General features: G+C 28.2%; 1 protein-coding gene across 1 annotated transcript; it reads left to right on the forward strand.

The window, feature by feature from the left end:
* Positions 1-15,812: 15,812 nt before the first annotated feature.
* LOC126742292 (KRAB-A domain-containing protein 2-like) lies at positions 15,813-16,879 on the forward strand. The gene has a single exon (XM_050448928.1). The coding sequence runs from the start codon at positions 15,865-15,867 to the stop codon at positions 16,762-16,764; it is 900 nt and encodes a 299-aa protein (XP_050304885.1). The 5' UTR covers positions 15,813-15,864; the 3' UTR covers positions 16,765-16,879.
* The last annotated feature ends 6,957 nt before the right edge of the window (positions 16,880-23,836 follow it).

Below are 23,836 nucleotides of genomic sequence, written 5' to 3' on the forward strand. Positions count from 1 at the left end.
CTCTGTTTCGTTTTCGCTGGGACACCCTGTATGTTCGGCACATTACATGCATAATTTATTTGTTCTTGCTCTTGGTAAGGCAAAGGTGTGATTATTACGAGAGGATAAGCGGGGAACCAGGAAATTTATATTATTCTATTATACTTCAGAAGAGTAGGGCAACATGTCCGTTTAGTAGCTTAAACAAGAATACTTGCGAAAAATAGCTTCGCCTAGTTGAGAGTGATTGCAGACCAAAAACTTTCAGCAAATCATCTTCAAGAAATCCCTGGACTGAGTAAACACCATGAGTTTTAAAATACAAGAGCTTTAAGAATCTTCTTTGGACTCCTTTAAGTGGTTGAATGTGTGTATTATATTTCGGAGATCAGACAATCTAGGCATACTCTAATTTCGATCTAACAAATGAAAAGAATAATGTTTTAAGTGTTTCTATTTCTTGAATCTTGCGACTAAGTCTGCCAATGAGACCGAGGGTTTTAGTATTTTCAGCAATTATTGTTTCGTAGTGCTTAGTGAATGCTAGGTTGAAATCAAAGATTATTCTCAAGTCACAGAAAGAGCCGAATCTAGTAAAAGCTGTGTAATTCATAGTGTAGTTAAAAAGAATTGGATTAGTTTTTGATGTGAAAAAAAGTATTTGACATTTGTCTATGTTTTATTTTCAGATTTTTTTTATTGCACCATGTAATTAGAGTATCTAGATCTTCTTGAAGGGTGAGTCGTCAGAAGAGTCAACACGGCGAAGAAGCTTGAGGTCATTGAGATACAATAATACCATTGAATTAAGCTGCCCACACACATTATCAATAAAGATACCGATCCCTGAGTAACGCCGGCGTTGAAAGATCGTCGCTTAACAAAACGTCATTTACACATACAAACTGAGAGCAAAAGCTTAAGGAGATTATTAGAAAAACCAAAAGACTCGAGTTTAGCCAACAAAATGTCATGATCCAATTTATCAAAGGCTTTACATAGATCAGTATATATAACGTCTAGTTGGAAAAAGGAGTCTAAAGTTTTCGCAATCAGTTGAGATGTAATTACCAGATTCGTTGTTGTTGACGTCCCTTGAGAAAGCCATGTTGATGCGGGGATATCTTATTTTTTACTTGATGTATTATTTTATTGTGAACAAGAATTTAGAGATTAAAAAAGCATTCAGCGATGTTTTTAATAATTGTGTTAAATAACAATTAAAAGAATAAATCAATTCAATTCAATCAAAAATCAATTCAAAAGAATAAATTGAGCTAACAAACAAAGATTAAAAAGAAAAGTAAGTGGTTTAGCAAAAACAGCAGCGCAATCTCTCGAAAAGCAGTTGAAATATCTGGATCACTTGTCATTTTATTTTTCATGGATTTTAAGGCGCGAAAAACTTTATTTTCTGAGAAAGATTGGATATCAATAATAAAATAAATGTGTCAGGGTTACTTCTTGTGTTAAAAGATTGCTGAAAAAAATCTGCAAAGGCCTTACATATTTTTTTTTATTTAGTCACTATAATTTTGTCCAAAATTGATATCTAACAAATCTGTGTCTTGATTTTTACTTCCAATCAACTAATTTAATTAATTCCTTTAAGATTCTTCGTATTTTTTTGATGTCTTCCTTTGCAGCTATTATTGTTAGCAAATAATTTTTTCATAATATTGTTTTGTATTTTTCCTTATTGGACATCAATCTTGGTTTCTATATTTTTTATAGTTTACCCAAATTCAATATTGCTTAGTGTAATTAAATATTTTATTACTTTTTCTTTAATCCATCGATTTTCTTTATTTACTTTAACTAATGGGGTTAACTAAAATTATTATTGTGTCTGTTTAAATGTTGATAATAAACTCAACTAAGATCAAAATATAGTAATTAATAACTCCGAAAACTCCTAATCAACTTACTAATGATTGACTTGGTCATTTAAATTTCTATGATTAATTATTTAAAGCCTTGCCTTTTCTTCAACATTCACTCCAATGAGTTTATTATCACTTATAAGAGAATTATTCCCCGTTTACTTTCACAGTGACTCAATACCTTGAATCCACATTACCAGTTCAAGAGAAATAAAAGTGTTGTTAGATTTTTATAATTGCAATATGGTAGCATTTCATTTAAGAAATAAAATATAAAAAGCACATTTAAAGTGAAAAACAGCCTGTACATCTATATTAAATTTTTTTTAGAATTCCTCGAGGGAAACAATTTTTTATTCGATTAAGTTACGTAAAAATCCTTAAATCCATGCTTAAAATCAAAAATTATTTTAAACAGACACGCAATATTGTAATATCGTTTGGGGGAATAACAGCGGGTGCTTTAAATTAATCAAAATTGCGCCTACTCAACCATATCTGTAACGCATTAGCATAATAATATAGTATGTGCACAGCATGGCTTATATTGAAAACTGATTTAACCAGTCTAAAGAACAAAGCGGGTGCCTGTTACATATTCTCTGGAGGGCAGCAATTTAACATTTTGGAGAGATAATACTATTTAACTAAAAGTATTTTATTGTCTAGTCAAAGTCAAACTTAGTAAAAAGATTACTAACAAAACAAAAAAAAAATATGTATTTATTATGAAAAAAATTGAAACATTTACATCCGTGTCATAGATACCTGAACTAATTTAGTAAAAAAATAGTTTGTGGATCCTAGCAAAATAGACTTTGTTAAATTTGTATTTATTTAAATCTTGAATCCTTAATGGTAGTATATCGCATTTTCCATAATAAAAAATGTGTGACATACAGTTATTTGTAGATTTTGTCCAGATCGTGTTGAAAAGGTATGGATGCTTTCTCTTTGCTGAAAGGCATTACCATCCCAAAGTATAAGGATTTTAAGTTGTTGAAACAAACGTTTGAAGTGATTCCTGCTTTAGTCATAACCCTTACGGCCATTTTTGTTAGAATAAATAAAGACTCTAGCCTTGTTGCAGCACAAAACCCATAAGAAAGTACACTATTCTGAAGGTGAGATTCAAATAGAGCATGATATACGTCCCTTATTAATGCTGGATTATTTATTTCTTGAACCACTATTTTATTTGCAAATATAGCTGGTGTCACTGTGAACACTTTATCCATCTATTAGCATAAAGATCCCACTTCTGATCAATCATCATCCCAAGAAACTTATTTTTATCCACTCTCTGAATAACATTATTTTCAATATGTATTCTTAATCTCTCAGAAGAGAGAGTGTTTGAGAAGACCATGTATTATGTTTTGGAGCCATTTTTTAAAGCCAAAATTTAAAACCATCCTATTTTAGTGAAACCAGCATTTTATTTTAAGTAGATAATAGTAAACATATGGATTTAACATAATCAAGTAGCATGTATTGGAGGGAAACTGGCTATAGAGCATAAAAATTTTGCCAGTTCTAATTCAAAACTCGGGATATATTTCTCGAAAACTAGTGGCGAAGAATGGAATTTTGTAAAATCATGATTGAAATGGTACATGAAAATGAAGTATTCTATTTTCTGATAAATCTTCTTTTCCATTACATGGGAAATACAATCCTTCTATTGTTTGATATATATAACATATTCTTCAATATTTTTATTTGGAAAGAATCATACTTTCGTAAGTATAAGATAAAGAATTATACCTTTCTAACAGGGCATCATGATCGCTAGGACTCGAGTGAAGTGTGCTGAATTTACAACTATTTTTGCTCGACTTTCACCAGAAATGATTCATCTTATGTAAAAGTCGAGCAAAGAGTTTTCCTTAGCTAAAATGACAGACCCACCGCGTTTCAGAAATAAAAGAAAATTAGTAGAATTGGTAAAATTCTCAAATAATCAGAAACCGTTTAAGCATTATCTCAAATAACTCGACCTTCTCGACAAAATTCAGGTTGATTGATCCTAGTCTGAGTCTTCTAAAATTTTTAACTGGATCTTTTCATAGAAAAAGGATCTTAACTTTAGGCATTGTGTTTTAAATTCTATTTAAAATCTATTTATATGATTTAAAGTAAACTTACCCTTTGAATTATATAAATCATTCAAAGAGGATCATTACGATTTACGTCCTGTTTGAGCATAACCTTTAGTAATTACTTCTTGGTTGTAATTTAAGTTTATGGTTCTTAAGAATTGTCTAATTAATGAAAATATCGATATAGTAAAGATAAAGTTGTTTCAAAGCTGCCCTCATATCTCAAGATAGAATAGTTAAGTAAACATAACTCACAAATAGCTAAAACACATTACCTTATGGTCAGCTGTACCATTTTTAATTTGGATACATTTTGGAATCTTGGAAAAACAGTTTAAGTGCTTCCTCCAAGATATAACTATAGGTACATACATTAACTATTAATACACGAGTAAAGAGCAAATGTCTTTAAAATCATATACATGATCAATTTACATGATATACAGATCAATTTACTACTTAGGCAAGGCCGTCGCCATGCTCAGACGAAATAGTGAAAGAGTACGTGTGCAGTAGAAATGAACATTAAAACATTTAGCAAAGTACATTGTTTTTAAATGAGCACATAATTGAGCATTAAATGCTTATTATCTTGATTAAGGAAAAACTACATAAGTAGTACTTATTAATAATTTTATTGAATTTGTACTTATTATTATTGAGGTAATTAAAAATATACAATGTATAACAATTTTTTTGTATTTTTTCCTGTAATAAAGTTATTTACATAAGTTCTTGTTAAAATACTATAAATGTATTCAGATTTAATTTTATTAATTTTTATATGTATACATTTATAAACTAGCCTAGGTTTTGCTTTTTTAAATGTCACCATTTATGCTTAATTATGTTTTTATAGTTCTTATATTTTAGATGATTCCCATATCATTTTTCTTTTAAATTAATAATAATTTGTTATTTTAAAACCGTGTCTATTGTTGATTTCTTTAGAGCGTTATATTTTTTTAAACCTTCTAGGTCGCTCCTACTAAGACTTATATATATTTTCCGGGGAATAATAATTTAATAAAGTCGTCAGAACATTGTATACTTTATTTATAATACATTTTTCTTAGAAATTCAACTGCTGTATCCTTAATACATTTCTAATTTACTCCAGCGAAAACCAATTTTATGAATTTCTTTGCACAGTAACAGGAAGTGGAAATCCTCTTTTTGGTTTCGTGATATTATTAATTATTCTTAGAAAAATTGCTAGATCTGCAACGTCAAAAAGAATTTTAATTTGTCTGTTTTTTTTTCAAAATAAATAAGTTAAGCTTCTTGTTGTTAAGTATCTCTTCTCAGTTTGTTTCGTCTTCTTTTTAGTAATAGAATAGTTCTCGGATCTTTTATAAGAATCGGAGAATTTTATAAGAAATATTGTATTACTATCTAAATTTATATAATCGTCGGCGTAAAACTGAGCGACTAGTCAAACTGGATTCAAAATATAGATTAATATATACTACTTTCTGTCTTCTTTTACCTAATAGTGCTTTTATGTAATAAGAAACAATAAACTTTAAGGAAAAATGTCTTAACAATTTAGCAGAAATTAGTTCATCTTGGATATAATTATAAAACATATGGATGAGTGTTAAGATAAGAAAAAACTAAACTAAGGTAAGAAAACTAATATTGAGATACTGAAATGGAATCACTATCAATAGTGCCAAAAAGCTTATTTCATATAGAGATTTTATTATTTTTAAACCAAAATAGAATAAAAACCTAATTTTTCTTCTTTCTAGTCCATCAACCTTTGAAATCACTATCCATAATAGTAATTATACATTTCCAAGGCCATGAAGGTAAAAAATATTTCTTTTGTCATTTTCCCTATTCTTGAAATTTGTAAGTAGCAATGCATTTTATATACACGTATTTACTTTCGTGGTTTCTAAAAATTTCCTATTTATTAGCTATTAGAAAACTCAACATTTTTTTTTAATTTTGAATATTTAAGGTGGTTAATTGGGTAATTATCTTTTTCTCTTGAGAGCAAAATCAAGCAACTGCAAAAATTTTAACACTGTTTTTTTAGGCAGTTGAAGAGAATAGCTGTTTGTTCGCCGTAGGTAAAAACAAAAAAAAAATCAACTGTATAAAAAAGCATTATAATCAATAAAGAAAATTTATCATTTTTACTCCTTTAAAAAATAATTTTTCCACTTCCGCTTGATTTTAATTCGCAGTTATAATAATAATAGTCTTTATTTAGCATAGTTGATGTATCTTAAATTATCTTTCAAATAAATATTAAAGATTTATAAACAAAGAATTATTTTTAAAACAGTAAGTGAAAGGATATATTTTTATAGTTTGTTTTTTGATTTAATGAAACATTCAAATCTAAGCTAAGATAATTAATTTTAGTTTTAAAGCATATAAAAAAATAATTTTCTTTTTAATTTTCTCTTAATTTTCCTTCTATCGAACTTCACTCCTTTAATATTTTTAGGAAGAAAATCAAACATTTTTTTTACAGCTGCTCCCCCAATAAAATTACTCTAGAGATAAATATGTTTTTTTTACACATCTAGAGGAAAACGCTTATGAATATTTCTAGTTACTTTGCTATTAAAGATTTTCCTAAATTTATTTTCTTTAAGTTTATTCTTTTTGGTAATATAATTTCTTTCGATTTATTTTTTAGGGTTTTTTTTTTCAAATTTTCATAAATTGATGAAGATGTCGTGACCTTTTTCAGAAATAAAAGACAAGCCATCCCTTTTTCCATAATATTACCCCAGAGTCTCGCAAGGTCTAGTTAAATTTTATAGCTCCTTGGGCCCTCTAAAAAGCATTTTCATAGAGCCCTAAATTCATTTCGGATTCCCCGTTTACCTGTCTTTTATGTCTTTATACACAATTTATTTCCAGTAAATTTATAAAGGCCTAATTTAGCTTCAAACTAGTCTATCTAACGGGTTTTTGAGGCACTGAGGCAATCTTCATGTAGTGTACTATTGGATCCATTTTTGTCGTGATCCTGTATCAGAATTGGATCATCATGTTTACTGATATTTTACGTTTTATCAAAGAATGCTAGCTTTAATTCTTTGAAACTATATCGACTCGGGTTAAGGTTGTATAACACAGGTAGCTTATGCTTCCTTATTGTCGATGATTTTTGTTCTAAAAACTGCTGGCTGATTATACGAATTGGTTTTTTCTCTTGTTCTTAATCTCTTATGTTTTTTTATTTACTTTTTCTGTGGTCTTCTGGTTGCTCTGTCCTGAAGAAGTCAAAAAGTAGAAACACGTGTCGAAAACCTATGTTTTATCGATTTTAAATAACGTAAATAAATACCAAATTAATAGAATTTTGTATAGTACTTTTATAAATTTAACTTCTCCTTTGCATAAAAATTGCCAATATCAATTTTTGCCTCTTATCTTTTTACCTTAAGAAAGGATAATATAGTTTCTGCATAAAAACAGGGAAGGCTAGTAGACTTTTGGCAGTATTTTAATAACTTTATCCTCATTTAAATAATTAGTTAAAAATAACGTTTGTAATTACACAAATTCATTTTCAAATATCAAGGATCCTTCAAAACTGAGCTCATGGCCAAAAATAAGATATAACAACAGTAGCAGTTCCGATGTTGCAATAAAGCTTTAAAATATTAAAATGAAATAAGGCAGAAATTAAAATAATAGACAAGAAAATACCTAACCATGCATAGCGCTATGCCCAAGAACAAATGAAGATAGACCCAAGAAAATATAGAGATAGAAGACTCACTAATGTAGGAGTTGGTCACTAGGTTACAGTGGAGAATAGCACGATATTTAGAGCTTAAACAACATGGCAAATATTTAGAGGAAATAATATAAACAAGCTCCAATCACCACACCAAAAACTATTAATTTACCTAAAACGAAAAAAACTTAAAAGGGTCAGAATATATATACTGAGCAATCTATAAAGGCCATAAAACCAGATCTTCTGCTAAAAGATAAAGTATTAAAATTATGATTATACATGTTTTATCTCATCTAACTATCACAGCGTGAAAGTCAGATAAGAGGCTGCGATACAAGAACTTAGAGATCGAAGTAGAAAGAATATAGCGTATGAGAGTTATCCCGGCGTTTAAAGAAGTAACAGAGCTCATTTGATAGTGTATAATATCTTGAACTATCAAAAAAATCATTTAAAATTTTTTAAAAAGCTCTTATTTTTAGAAAAATGATACCAGCCACTTTAAACTTAGCAGTTGTTTTTAGAATTAAAATACCTTTAAAACAACATACTGTAACAAAATTTGGGAACACACTTTTATTGGCAACGTCAAAAACACTAACCTAACTCGCCTTGACTGTCGTTTAGATGTTTCCAAGATAAAAACTGACTTAACGATTAAAAACTCAATGAAATATCACGAAGCGCGTCCTTCTTAAAGCCCGATGGAACAGTTTTGAAATATTTAGAATTTCTTCGTTTTTACCGATTAGAAAGAGACCAATAATTTTAGGAGAATACAGTTAAAGCAAGCAAGTATACAAATTCTAAAAAATTTAATATACAAGGACTAAACTGGGGTAAGAATAGGGCCCTCAAATAAGATGAACTACTTAAAAACTAGACACTATGATGAAAATATTAAACCAAACGTAAGTAGAACCCTAAATAAACCCTACGAATCATCTTTTAACTACAAAATATGAATAAAATAGTACAAAAACTAGAAGAATAATTTACGTGTTTATACTGTAATACGATAAAATAAATAAGATACCCTGTGTAAATTTCTAAAACTTTAAAGCCCTATTCTAAGCTTAAAATAATTTAAATGCGATAAAGTAGGTTATATTTCTTTTCCATTTTCTATAACCGTTTTTGACGAAATCCCACCTAGTCTATCGGAATTTTTTAGTTTAAGAGAATCGCTTTACAAATTTTTTACAACTTACGCTATCAGTTTTATCAGTAATAGGTTTGATTTCATCTATGTTAGCTTTGGAATTATTTTGTAATATGGTAATATAATTTCCGTGTGGTTTCTCTGATTTTTTAGGGTCCCAAAGAGTTCACATTACGAATGTACCATTTTCGCACCATTTGAAAACCAGTGATAGAAAAATTTGCCAATGTACTGTATTTGACATACTGTCCTTTATATACTTCCTGTAAGCAATTTAATTTTTTAAATTAATTTTAGCGTTAATTATGTTCTTAAAAAAATTTGTATACCCCTGAGGAAAGAAAATTTAGTTAATTTAATTTAGAAAGAAATATTTCGAAGCCTACATAGTTTATTAGTACACATTAGCATTCGTTAGCATTTAAGACTGTAAATAGAGCTAATCTGTTAAAAAATTGGAAAAGATGGGTATTAAACATAAAGTTTTATTACTTTGCAGTAATAGTCTTTGTCTTAACACATCAAAATCTAAATTTTGTTTATTTGGGAAAAAGAGCAAATTAATGCACATCAATGTCAAATATATTAACATTGTGGTAAATAATAAAAAGGTAGTGGTATATGGAATACAAGACTGGGAAAACAATTATCAATGGCTACAAAACTATTATTGTCTAATAGCATTGCAGCTCCGCATCTTGAATTTTCCTCAACAATTTTGTAAAATTGACCAAACTTTAAAATTAAGCAGTTGCAGCTTGTACAGAATACAGCAATGAGAACTAATTAAAAATGCAATAGATATACACCAATCGTAATGATGCATAACGTCCTGAATATGTTGTTTGTTAAGCAAAAAATGATGTTTAGCATCTACGTTTTTTATATAAATCATATATTTGTAAGTAGCTGAAGTTTTTAGAGATGTTCATTATTATCAAACTCGAAACTGTAACAATTTTATACTGATCGATAGGTGTAACTCTAACCAGATGTTAAATTCTGTCCTACAGACAGGCTTACCAAATTTTAATAGGTTACTAATAAGCATAAGAGACTGTAATTCTATAAATAAGTAAATTTCTGTATTAAGGCACAGATATTATCTTAGGATTTTTATTACCTTTGCCTAATTGGTTCTTTTTGTTTATTTTTCATAATATGTTGTTTATGATCACAATTTTAGTTTGACACTTATTTTAAGTTTAATTTTAGTATGTGGCTTGAATTATTATAGTGAATATATGTGCTGATAAATATTGTAGTAAGGTGAGAACAATTATGAGGTATCTGTGGGTGGCAGAAGAGCTGTGTTTCGTATCCATGGAACAACCGGGATACTAGAAAATTATTCATGGATTAACCGGGGTGTAATTTTGACGTATATTTGACGTGGTGTCCTTAGAAGAAACCAGGACACCGTGTATTCGATCTAGTTCACCAACCCATAGGTAATTAACCCCATGACCGAGATTCACCTATTGGCGTAACATTTTATGGTTATTTGCGAGCAATGCAAATTTTGATTACATCAATTATTTTGTTTAGAACCATATGATAACATTAACATCAAGTGCATATGTATATTATATTTTTAAACAATAACCGTATATTAATTAGTTTATAAGGGTATGTTAATAATTAATTAATTTGATATATTTATTGCTTACTTATATGGTACTCTTGCTGACTAAATATATTGTTGAATTAGGTTTATGAACATAAATATTATTATTTGTATTTTTATTTTTATTAATTTTAGGGGGAATTTTTTTTGCTTTTGTATGTAGCTATTTATGCTAAATAAAGATTATTATTATTAATAATTTCATTTTATTTTAAATATTAACAAAACTTATGAAAAAAATAAATTAGTTAAATCGATTGCTCAAAATCATAATTCCAAACAACTGAACCCGACTCAACTTCGGCAATTAATAATAAATCTCTGCTATTCGTTTTTATTGTCTAATGAACGCGATGAGATGCCAAAAGTGGCAGTAAAACTCGAGAATATTCGCGTGAAAATGTCGACGTTTTAAGCGGTTAAAGCGAAAAAAAAAGATGCGGAATAAGGCAAAATCCGGAAAGCGGGCCGCAACTAAATTATGCGACAGACCATTAGGGCTAAAAGACACGCGATTAAGATTTACACGGCTCGTTAGTAATTGGCGCCATGAACAGCGTAATGAATGCCAAGACGCTGCAGCTACGGAGCCAAGTAATTTCCTTGTTTTTCTTGTCTTTTTATCTTTAAACAGTATAATACAACATTCGTTTATTACTCTGGGTGTCTTTATGTACCTCCGCTAACAGAAGGCCCTTTTTCTTTGACTTTTTATCTTTTTGTTTTATTATGTTAAGGCAAAGTTTACCTTATTACTTGAAATGGAAAGCCTGGTATAAATTCCGTCAAGGATAATTTATTTTTTTGATTCGAGATATATAGCAAGGACATTTAGGAATTTACATGTATGCTATAACTATACCGGGTGTCTTAGAAAAGTGGTTCTCCCCTATAACTTTTTTATTATTTAAGTTAAAAAAATAAAATTTGGTAAGCGGCTGTAGCATCCAAATTGAAATTGGCTTACGTATTCAGTTGTTTTCTGTCACTTCCGGTTTAACCGGAAATGATTCTAACTTTCTTATTTTAAAAGGGACCCCTCAACTTTTTTAACATATTTTAATAGGAAATTACAATCTAAGAAAAATGACACCCAATATGTCAACTTTTGACATCTAACCATTGTATTATTTAATTTTTTAAATTTCATCAATTAAGTTAAATCATCAGTTAATTTTAATCAGGTAGTCCTCAAGTTGTCAAGTTACCATAGTTAAAAAGTGTATTTTCTCCGATTTGGTATAGCTTTGCATGATTATTAGAATAGTAACGAATAAAAATAAACTATAAAAACTACTAAACTAGATAAGAATAATAAATAACAATACGATAAACGCGATTAAGATAATTATATTAAGATCACGATTTTAAATTATTCATGGCACTTTAGATTGAAATATGAAAAATTAAATAATTTAAAAGTTAGGTGTCAAAAGTTGACATATGGGGTATCATAGAATGTCATTTTCAATTAAAATATGTCAAAAAAATTTGGGGAATCCTATTTAAAATAAGAAAGTTAGGGTCATTTCCGGTTAAACCGGAAGTAACAGAAAACAACTGAATACGTAAGCCAATCCCAATTTGGGTGCTACACCCACGTGCTAAATTTAATTTGGCTATTTAATTAAAATAATTGATGTTTCTTTTAATCATATGTTTATTTTTTTTATAAATAATACCTTTATGGGAAACTCGTCAAGAAGAAATAAACAATTTATGCAATACCAGGTATAAATAGATTATAAAAAGAAATAGCTCCTCTGACCTATTTCGTTACAAATTAATAAGATCTTAATTTAGGTATACTTAAATTATTAAGTTTAGCAGTATCTTATGGGACATATTGGTTTAAAAAGATGTATGTTTTTGACCAAAATATAAAGTTGATTTAGTATGACATTTAGTCACCCAGTTAGTTTTCTATAGTTTTAGTTGAATATGAGGCCGAATAAAACTTCAATCATTTAAATTTTTCGTTTGTCTCAATGTCAACGTTTTAGCCCATATTAGACCTCATTTGGGGCAGCAAAAGTAAAATAAGGCCTAAATAATTTAATACAAAAGGCCGTAAATCTAGGAAACTAAAAGTTTTTTTGCGGTTAGGATTAGTTGCAAGTAAAATCCTTGGTGTTGGATACCTTTTTTTTTTAATGCTAGATGAGCTTTTAATAAAAAAGAAAATTGTTATTTTTAAATGTCTTTAAAAAAAAAAACATAAAAAATAGAAAAAGGGAAATGCAAATAATTTTTTCTAATTGATTTTTATAAGCTGTACCTTGAAAAGGTAGTGAACTATTTCTATTTCGATATATTTGCTTAATATAAGACAAAACATGTTATTACCCTAAACTATTGCTGTATTGATACCCATACAAGTCTGAAATGCACCCAAATAGGCAGAAAATCGAAAAAGTAAGCGGTTTTGTATTTTGTTCATTATTAAGGTTACCGGTTCATGTTCTTTGTTTGTTAACCATTGTTCTTTTGTACATATTCCTAAAGAGTTTCATATCCATTATAACTGTCAATTTTTCTGCTATTTGCCATTTTAAGTCAAATACTTCATTCAAACGAATAACTAATGAAAGCGTGGCGTCTACTTTATTAAATGCTATTAAAGCAGTTGCTTGTTCAACATAATAAATACAAGTTACATACAACTATTAATTAACATAAGCATATATTTATTAAGAAATATAATTAATTTTAAAAGTGAAATAAAAAGTTCATTTTTTCTTTCACGGATCGGTGCTGGAGCTTTAAATTATTTTTATCCCCCAAGAGATTGTTAAAATATTGTGGTGTTGATAACGTCGCGTTATAAATGAAAAACTGTAATTTTATTAGGCCATTTCTTATTATGCCCCAAGTATTTCTGATGTCTCTTGCGGCTTCTGTCTTTTATCTTCTTTATTAGCTTATGATGGCTGAATTTAATGGCCAATTAAAGGCTTTTATGGTGTACCGCTATTCTGTTTTAGAAATTTCGAATTCTGAGAATTATGAAATGATATAATACAGTGTAAAAAAGTTTTTACTGTTAAAATTTGTTAGGAGTTTGGTTGGTTTATATGGGTTCGTGAGTTGCTAAATATTCTATTTAAACTTTTAATGTATTTAGTTTAGTTAATACATAATCTATAGAAATATAATCATGCTTTGAAGTTAACCATAAAGCATTATTTAGCTGATAGTGTTTTATGTGATAAAAGGCAAAGTGCAAAAAAAAATAAAATTTCTCAATAATAGAAGACGTTAGACTCCTAGAAGAATTATTTATTTATTTCAAGTAGGTGAAATAGTTTTTCGCGCACGTGAATTAATTTGTTTTTTCTTCCAGATAGTTAGGACCTTTTCTCCCTTTATTAGATAGTTTAAGTGATTGATCTTATGTATTAAGTTTAAAATATTTAATATTTTCTAATGTTTGAATAAATTTTTTACCTGTTTTAAGCTACTGGAATATGTTTTTAATTTATAGAAAATTGGAACCAAGTTTTTAATTTTCCTAGCAACTAAAATTGTTTTCCACATGATTTATGACCCTGTTAAAACTGTTTATCTCTTCGAGGCTGTTAGGGTCACTTTTCCGGATTTTTCCAGGTAATTAAATTTTTCACGTGTTTAAGTGCCTGGAATAATTTCTTATGTCATGTTTCTAGTATTGAGGACGGCTGCAATTTATGGGTGTCTTAGGTAATATTTCTTCTGTAATTCTGTTAAAAAATAATAAAAATTATGCAGATACATAGGACCGTAAATTTTTCTCTAAATTTTAAATAGTAAAAGAAAAAATATTATTCTATTTATTGTGATTAATGCTTACTTTATTTAATAATTAGACTAAATAATTTACTACCTAAATTTGCAAAGAATTTTAAATTAATTTAATATTTTATTCTTTTAAACAGGTGTACTTTAAAAATAATGCATAACATAAATGGATTTTATTAGTCTATTTACGGATTAAAAAATGTTTCTTTATTGTTTTTTTGTCAAAATAAAAATTGGTTGATTTTCAGATACAGATTTACTAAATCGGGTATTAAAGAAAAAAAAATGAAATATTAAAGGAAACTAGTGGCATGAATCTGTCCCAAATTAAAAAAAATATTGTTATTTACACTAGAATTAATAAATTCATAAAGTATATATTATATTATTAGTTATTGTTTTTAAAAGCTTCAATAACTATAAGTAAAGAAAATTACTGATTTTAGTTTATTATGATATTAAAAATATTTATCAAATGCTTTTTTGAAAGATATTAATATATTTTTAGCTAATTAAATAAATCAGTATTGTAACAACAATAAGCCTAAATCAATATACTGTTAAAATTTGTATAAGCTTTAAATATAAATACTTGTATATTCTAAAAATAATACTATTTGTTTAACATAAATCGCAGTAATTTGCAATAAATATATTATTTAAATAGACTCAATGCTCATTATCTACAATATATATAAATACTAATTTTTTGTAATCTCTTTTATAGTAATGAAATGAAAAAATATTTCAACATTTAAAATAGTACATACTTTGATTTTTAATTTAGTAAAGGAAATGAATTATCCTAAGAAGTTAAAAATTGCAACTAAATATAAAAAAATAATTTTTATAATTTTAATAACTTCTATCTCTCAAGCATTGATAAACCACTACACTCCTAATAATATTAAAATTTAATAAACAAACAGGCTGTTGAAGTGAAGTGTTTTTATCAAAAGTGCTTCGCAAATAACGGGCACTTAAAGTAAAATTTGCTTTTAATATTGTATTAATTATTATTTGCGAAGCATAATAACTTTTCATTATTTTCGCGTTTAGCTTATTTTTACAGTTACAATTGGAAACATTTTAATTCATGTTATTTTGCGTACAACCAATACTTAATATAATTATAGGAAAGCTTTACATAATCGATAAAATTAGCAGTTTTATTTTTTTATGGCCACTCTAACGACTGTTAATAAGGAAATGGAAACTCTTGCAATATCTGATTAAAAATATAGCTTATGGCAATTGCTTACTTAAAAAATAGCTATATATATGTTACGGGTAAAGTTAGAATAACGGTTAAACTTAGGTTTACCCGGATAGACTGCACAATACCCAGAAAACATGGCTAAAGTCCGAAATAATATTGAAATTACACATATTTCAGATTTTACCCGGGTAAACCGCGTTCTATCCGCTTTTGCATGGGTAAAGTTGGATGTAAGAATTATTATTGCATCATCTTTCACCACGTTTAGTTCAGTTCTAAAATCGCAACCGAAGAAAGTGGACGTGCGCGTTAAGCACAGCGTTTTTATGAAGTTTTTAACGAGTTGGTGTCTACGAAAAGTGCAAATAGTTTTTATTTTAATAATGAACAATACCAAGAAATGTTAGAATTAGTTAAGTTGGCAAAAAAATCTATGACTACGCTACAATATCGGCGGTTAAAGAGGTTTGACATATGTTCTGTTAGAGGCGTTGAAAAGCTTATTGCTCGTATATCGTCAGGTGAATCTAGCATTAAATATTACGTTACAAACAACGAAATGTTTGACATTTTGCATGATGCACATTTAGCTATAGGACATGGCGGTAAGCACCGTATGGAAAGCGAATGTAAAAAAAAGTACAAGAATATAACTCAAGATGTTATTAAGTTATATCTGCGCTTGTGTGAAGGGTGCCAAAAGCAACTGAAATCTGCCAAAAAAGGACTTGTGGTTAAACCAATGGTTTTTTCGGAGATGAACAGCCGTTGTCAAGTGGATCTAATTGACATGCAATCCCATCCGGCTAGAGAATACAAATTAATTATGGTGTATCAAGACCACTTAACTAAGTTTGTTCAAATACGTCCATTAACGTCGAAAAGGGCTGAGGAACTAGCTAAGAGCCTGGTAGACAGATTTTGTATTTTCGGCGCCCCATCTATACTACAATCGGACAACGGCCGGGAGTTCGCCAACCATGTCATTGAAGAGTTATGTACGATCTGGAGTGGCCTTAAAATAGTCCATGGGAAACCACGTCACAGTCAGTCACAAGGCAGCGTGGAAAGCGCAAATCAAGATATACAGAACATGCTTATGACGTGGATGGATGATGAAAACTGCACGCGATGGTCAGAAGGTCTAAGATTTGTTCAGTTAATGAAAAATAGGGCATACCATGATGGGATAAAACAAGCTTCTTATGCCGCCATGTTTGGGCATGATATTAGAGTCGGCCTATCCACATCAGCTTTTCCAAAGGAAGCTATTGAACCAAAGAAGAGCGCGAGAAAGTAGTAAAGGAATTTGGTTTAGGTGAGCCTCAGCAAGAAATAAATATAAACCAGTCTATGTATAGCGACCCAGAACCAGACAATTTGCAAGAAGATATTACTGAAGGTGGCAATATGGAAAATGGCAACAATAATTATCGAGAAAACGCTAGTAATACAGAAATTTCAGAAAATCAGAGCAAGTGTGTAGAGTGTGACAATTTAAATACATCACGGAATATAAGGTGTGAACTTTGCTTGTACCAAAGAAATATACAGTTAAACAGACTAGACGCAAAAAGAAATTTAGAAAATCAAGCAAAGAAGATGAAAGCTTTATCTAATTTAGAGTTTCCCTCATGTTCTGTTGGAGATACAGTCAGAGTAAAAATTTCAAAATCGTTGATGGAGGAAGGGGTGATTTTAGAAATATTCTCATGACAGTTATCGAGAAAACTGACGACGATTTGTATAAGCTAGCGAACAAGAGAGGAACTATCGAAGAAATGTTTTCCAGGAACCAATTTTCTGTGTGAGAAGCTTATTGAGATGGAAAGTGTATCACTGGAAAAGACAAATTTAAGACTTGCAACAATCACTTTTAGGAGGTCCAGGTTATAAACGATGCAACTGTAAAACTAAATGCATGATCAATAACTGTAAATGTAAAGCTATTGGAAATCTTTGTAACTCGAAATGTCACAGCAGCTTGTCTTGTTTGAACAAATAGATTATATTATTTTTTACTTTATTAGGATACAGTTTTAGTGTAACCTTTGATTTGTAAAATCTGTTTTTTTAATTAAATAAATTTCTCCAAGTATTTATGGCGTTATTTTTTAACATTAACCACACTAAGGCGGATAGAACGCGGTTTACCCGGGTAAAGCCTGAAACGTGTACAATTTTATTAATATTTTGGACTTTACCCATGTTTTTTGGGTATTGTGCAGTTTATCCGGGTAAACCTAAGTTTAACGGTTATTCTAACTTTACCCGTAACATATATTTATACATATCTAATATATATATATATATTTTTTTTTTACCAATATGCTAATATATTTATATAAAAATATTTTCATTATTCCATCGGGATTAATTACAAGATTCTTCTTATTTTCCAGAAATATTTAAATATTTTAGCAAAAATAGTTGTATTTAAAATTTTTTATTTAACTCTAACTAATAGTATGAAATGCAGATATTGGGTAATACATAACTTGAAGTGATACGATTCTAAATGTTTTATTTTTTGATTTTTAATTTCTTAGTCTAAGAAGTTTAATAATACCACATTATAAAAAACGGTTAATAGTATTAGATATTTCATATGCCGTAAATATTCTTGATTCCTTTATTAAATTTAGATTAAAAATAATTTGGAAATTTAGTTCTTATTTTACATCCAACAAGAAATGACTTGGTACAATATCCTTCCCGTTAGGGTTTTTAAAGTTTCTTTGTGTGCTATCGTACAGCTACTCTGCTATAATGAACTAATAACTAAATTGGTAACATATTGCAATTACTACAAAAACCTGATATGATGCTATAAACTATAAGCTTTTCATAAAAAGATATTTTCTTATTCTATTTTCTGTCCCAGTTTTCCTGAGAAGAGTCAGGTTTATTAAGTTTTTACGGTAAAGAATAACCAGTTTCTACGTTGCTACCAACAAATATTACGAATGCTAGTAAAATATTAACCAATAAACTATTTATCCGCATGTAGCCATATCGGAAATTTTCAATTCTATGCTATTGTGAATAAATTATAATAAGCTTGCTACAGTGTTCCTTCTCTTAGTAATATTTTAGAGAATATCTAACCACCTGTAGGGTATATGTGCCTTAATAGAGACATTGATGTAAAAAATTATATTTCGCTTTCGAGCGGGTGTTGTAAAACTGATATTTTTATGGGTGAGAGCCATATTTCTTTTACGACATGACACACACATTTACTTTTTTATTTTCTTTGCGGAAATGATATTAAATGCGCTCTGCCCCTTTCAAATATAAACCTAAGTAAATATTATGTTGTCTTTTCCTTTTAACTGATCTGTTTTCTTTATAAAAAAATAGGCTTAATGTCAACATAATTGATTTTTAAAAAGAAAAGCTTCCTGCTAGTAGTATACTTTTAGTAAGTGAAGTTAATTTGATAATATTACCTTAAAAGGCAGAATTTAGGTTTAACAAAAAAATGCTTTTTGAACAAAAATGTATATGTAAAAAAAACATTATAAATTATACTGCCTTAGAGCATATACTGGATAGAATATGTTAAAATAAAGACTTTTTGTTGTCTGGAAGTTTAATTATTGATCTTATATATTAAACAATTAAAATCAGCATAAGAAATACTAAAATGATCGTTTTTAATATTGTAATACCTGTTGCTAAGTCAGTTCATGAGCTACAAAAAGTAAGGGTCGTGTCCATTTAAGTTATGCCTATTTTTTGTTTTTACTTTAATACTTTATTAAGCTATTTAGTGTGATCCTTCAAGGTGTTAACCCTAAGGTGATTTTAAAAAGAAAAGTTTAAATAAAGCTATGTCCTAAACTTCTTAACTTTTTAGCTACTGGGTGTTAAACTCTTAAAAAAATAACATTTTCTTCATCGTAACTTTTTTAACTTTCTAGATACGTTTTTGAAACTAAGCACACACCCTCTGAGTATGAACAGCCATTTTTTGATGTAGTAGATTTTTTGTTATACCATTATGGTATAACAGTTCTTATTATAAAAGTCTAGCGGTACTTTAATATTAAATAGTTTAAAACATTTTCATACAGGGTTTTCCAAATTTGGTTCTAAGGATGGAACTTCTAGAACTTCAACACTGTGTAGCTCAAAAGTTAAAGAAATTAGAACATAGCTTTTTTGAACTTTTCTTGTTAAAATCATCTAACGATTAACACTCTTAAAGACCAGCATCTTATGTATGTATATAGGAAAATGTGCAAAATATTAACACCCTATATTATTTTTCTGTAGAAAAAGTAGGCAAATAATGATGATCTTTTAAGGTAAAATGCAGAAAACATAAAATAGATAAAAAATACTTAAGGCAAAAATTCCTAATAAATTTATACCTTGACGTTATCAACGGCGCAATATTTTAATAGCCAAGGTATTTTTCTTTTTAAATTACCATTTTTACTACTAAAATGCTTTTTGTCATGAGGCTAATACTTAGAAGTCTTCAGTTTATGCATAATGTTTTGTTTTATTTCTATACAAATGTCTATTGAAATGCGTGACTAGTTTTAAGAAAAATAGGAAAGTTGCAACAACTTTATTAAAAATAATAAGAAATAATTGTCATAAGTTCTTGGAGGATCTAAATCAACAAAATTATAATTCATTTATCTGTGCACAGACCCATTTAAGTTAATTAAAATAATTTAAAAATACTTAAGCGTATTTTATCTTAATAGCAGCCTATTTACGCTAATAGTTACAATTTTTTTTGTAGCTTAAATATGTAAACTTTTATTGCAAACTGAGAAAGCTTTTCTTAAATCTCTAGAAGTAAGCAAAGTTGGAAAGTAGTTAACTGGATGAGATTAGTATAAAAATTTATTTAGAGTTGCTAGTATATTTCTTTTGATTAACAATTAAAATATTTTCTTCCTTTCTTTTATTATAAGGGTGCTTTCCTAGCTAAAGCACTTTTGTATGATATACTCAGTATATTATAGAACATTTTTAAAGTTAATATGCCTTTATCAACGTGGATCACCAGATACTCCAACAAAGCTAATAAAATTATACTAGAACTGAACGGATACAATGACGCATGAAGGTAATAAATTTTATATCCCTTACTTCGCAAACAGAAGGAAAGGCTCTATTATTAGTATACTCTAATATTTGTATTTCGATCTATGTTTTATAAAATGTACATAGTACATATATATGTACATATATATATATATATATATATATATAGGCAGCTACACTACCTCTTTTAGTTTGATCTTGTAATATATTGTTTGATTAATTTTAAGCCCCTGGAGCTCTATTAGTAGTTTTTTGATCCTGAGCTAATCTACGAGTATAACTTTAACTTGAAGTGTATGTATGTACAAACATTTAATTTCAGGGTAGAAAAAAAACCTGATAGATTTAATTTTAGTATTTTTTTAAGCTGTTTGTAAAACCACATTAAATTGAGGCAAACTAAAATAGATAGTCATCAAATATTTAATTAGAATGATTTAAATTTTTTTTCATAACTCTTTGCACTTATTTTATTACAATAAACTTTTTTTAATAAATTGTAATTTAAGTTATATTTATTGGTGCTGATTTACCTTTTTTTGATGAATTTCAGCCAGATTAAATTGAACACTTTTTAAATTTACATTAAATTCTTCCTTTTGATTAACAATTAACATGTTAGAATAATATTTCAGCAGACTTTCCATTGGGATCTAAGGTCTCTTGATCTTTAGCACCGTCCTTACGTCATCAAATAATTGTTTAACGTAATCTTTCCAGATATGCTTTATTTCCGACATCTTTACTACAACTCGGCCTCAGTTATTCTTAAGTACATTAACTTTTCTTCTTTTAACTACTTCCGCTATTTCTTTTACCTTCTTGTCCAGATTAATAAAAGGTCCAGGTTATAAAATTTGGCATGACATTCTTCGTTTTCCATACTTTCCATATTTTAACAGTTTGTGTTTTTCTTTGGCTGATCTTATTTGCGCCCTTATTTCTCTTTATATTCTCCTATTTTATTTTTAAACAGTCTCATCTCTTTTTCATCAATTCAAAGATCTCGTCTATCATCCAAGATTTCTTCATCTGTTTATTAGGATTTAAGTATTTTTTTTCTGACTTTATTTATACTTTCGATAATTTTTAAAGGTCTTTTTTTACATCTATTCCTGCCATTCAGACTCTGTTAAAAGTTTACTTTTTACCAAACTTTGTGAATGTCTGTTTTAGTCCTCTGAAATAACACGACACATTGAATATAAAGAAGAGGGAATTAAAAGAGGGAACAAAGAGGGAATAAAAAGAAATTGAACCGGAAAAAACATGTGTTATTTTTCTTATGTTATAAAAATGTACTCGTTATTAAAATAGGCTTAATAATTAAAAATAGGTTACGTTGTTATTTTCTTATTCCTTTTTAAACTAGATAATTCATATTTATTGATTTTAAAACCAGTACATTTTGTACCGATTCCAAATGTAATAATAATTATTCTTTAATTAAGGTAAATAATTATTTTTCAATTTTCCTAAATATATTACTTTATCGAGAATTACTGTCTATATGATCAACAAAACCTTTTATGTAAATTTAAGTTTTTTTAATACTTTTTATAAACGAGTCAATATCAATTTGGACCTAAAACTTACGTTCCTTTGACACTTCGTTGGCCTATACGAATAATTTTTTTTTTAATAAGTAGTTGTATTTTGAAAACATCTTGTCGAACTTGCATTGTCTTATTTATTTAATGTAACACGACGTTTCGGTTGGTAAGTATCTCCAACCGTTATCAAGTGTAAACTGAAGTTCAGTTTACACTTTATTTTAAAATTATTTTCTGCTTTGGTTTTAATATAAATGATATTTTATAATATTTTTTTTTTTAAATATACATCCAGTTTTATAGAAACAAACTTTGAAAGCAATATATTATAAAGTTTTCCAACACATAACCGTAAAAATGTCTTACTTACACAGAAGTGAATGAAGCTTATAGCTAAATTTAAAGTATTATGATATATAATTTTAATTAAAAATGTGCATACACAATATATTTGATTGGTCCATAGTAATTAGAATTAAGCTTTTGGTATTTTGCACTTGAGAATACCTAAAAAAATTTAATATCCAGGATACCGGACAGTGAGAATGCAGCAAAAATGTGCTTATGAAAAATAAAGTAACTATCACGCCTAGCTTGCTTCGGTTTGGTGGAAGCATCCTAAAAAACTAATATTAATTTAAATTTAGTTTAAATCTATTTATATATTTATATACCTAAAATCAAATACTGGTTTTATGCAAGCAATATTACAAAGTTTATTTTGAATGTAATAATGATATATGCTATAATGTATATGTAGGGAGAGTTTCCATTAAGCCCATCGATCGATTATGGGAAATTTCTAGTTATAGGAAAATTCTGATAATTTGACAGTATACTAAAGTCGATGGAGGCAAATCGACTAAAATATTAAGAAACTTTTATCATTATATTTTGTTCCTTGTAGAGGTGAAACAGTTTTAATACACATTATATGCTAATTTCGATAATTAATAATATAAGGTGGACAGAAAAAAAAATATAAATAAAATCTAGTCAGCCGTCCATAGAAACTTTTTTAAATCGAAACTCCCTATGTTTATAATTTAATTATACATTAAAAAATAAGAATTATACATTAAATAATAAAAAGGGTAAATTTGTACAAAGATAGTTTTTCCGAGAATGTGCGGTTTTTTATATATTTGTATTTTAATTTTTTTTTTATCGTAAAAAAACTGTACGGTTTCTAAATTGTATCAGCAAAGGCATATACAGAAAAATATTTAAGATTTTAATATAGAAGTAAAAAATTTAATAATATGTAGGGTGTTCTATTTAAAATAATCAAGACATTTTCTTTCAGTATAATCAAAAGTGATCTTAAGAAAATGTTAGCCCAGTAGTCCTCATTTACTTTATAGTGTTAAGTATAGTATATCGTATTTACTATAGTGTAAGAATCTTTGATTATAGTATATCAGAGACAATCGATGCGTTTCCAGGAAACTCAATAGGAATTTTTGATTGTTTATTGATACAGGAAACCCTGTATCAATAAACATAGTTTTAAAAATGATAAGTTAAATATGCATAGCCAATTAAGTTATGCATATTTACTTTTCTAATAATTTTTTTGTTTATTGAAATTGTTTTGTATTTACATGTATATATTAATAATTTATTCATTAACATTTCAAATTTATGTATATTTCTACAATTAATATAGCCTACCTCATAGATGAAACTATCTAAAAGTTTATAAAAAAATCATATGAAAACGACTGTGTTAATAGTTGAGTCTTAATC

The sequence above is a fragment of the Anthonomus grandis genome, chromosome 1 (assembly GCF_022605725.1).
Source record: "Anthonomus grandis grandis chromosome 1, icAntGran1.3, whole genome shotgun sequence".
Taxonomy (NCBI): Eukaryota; Metazoa; Arthropoda; class Insecta; order Coleoptera; family Curculionidae; genus Anthonomus; species Anthonomus grandis.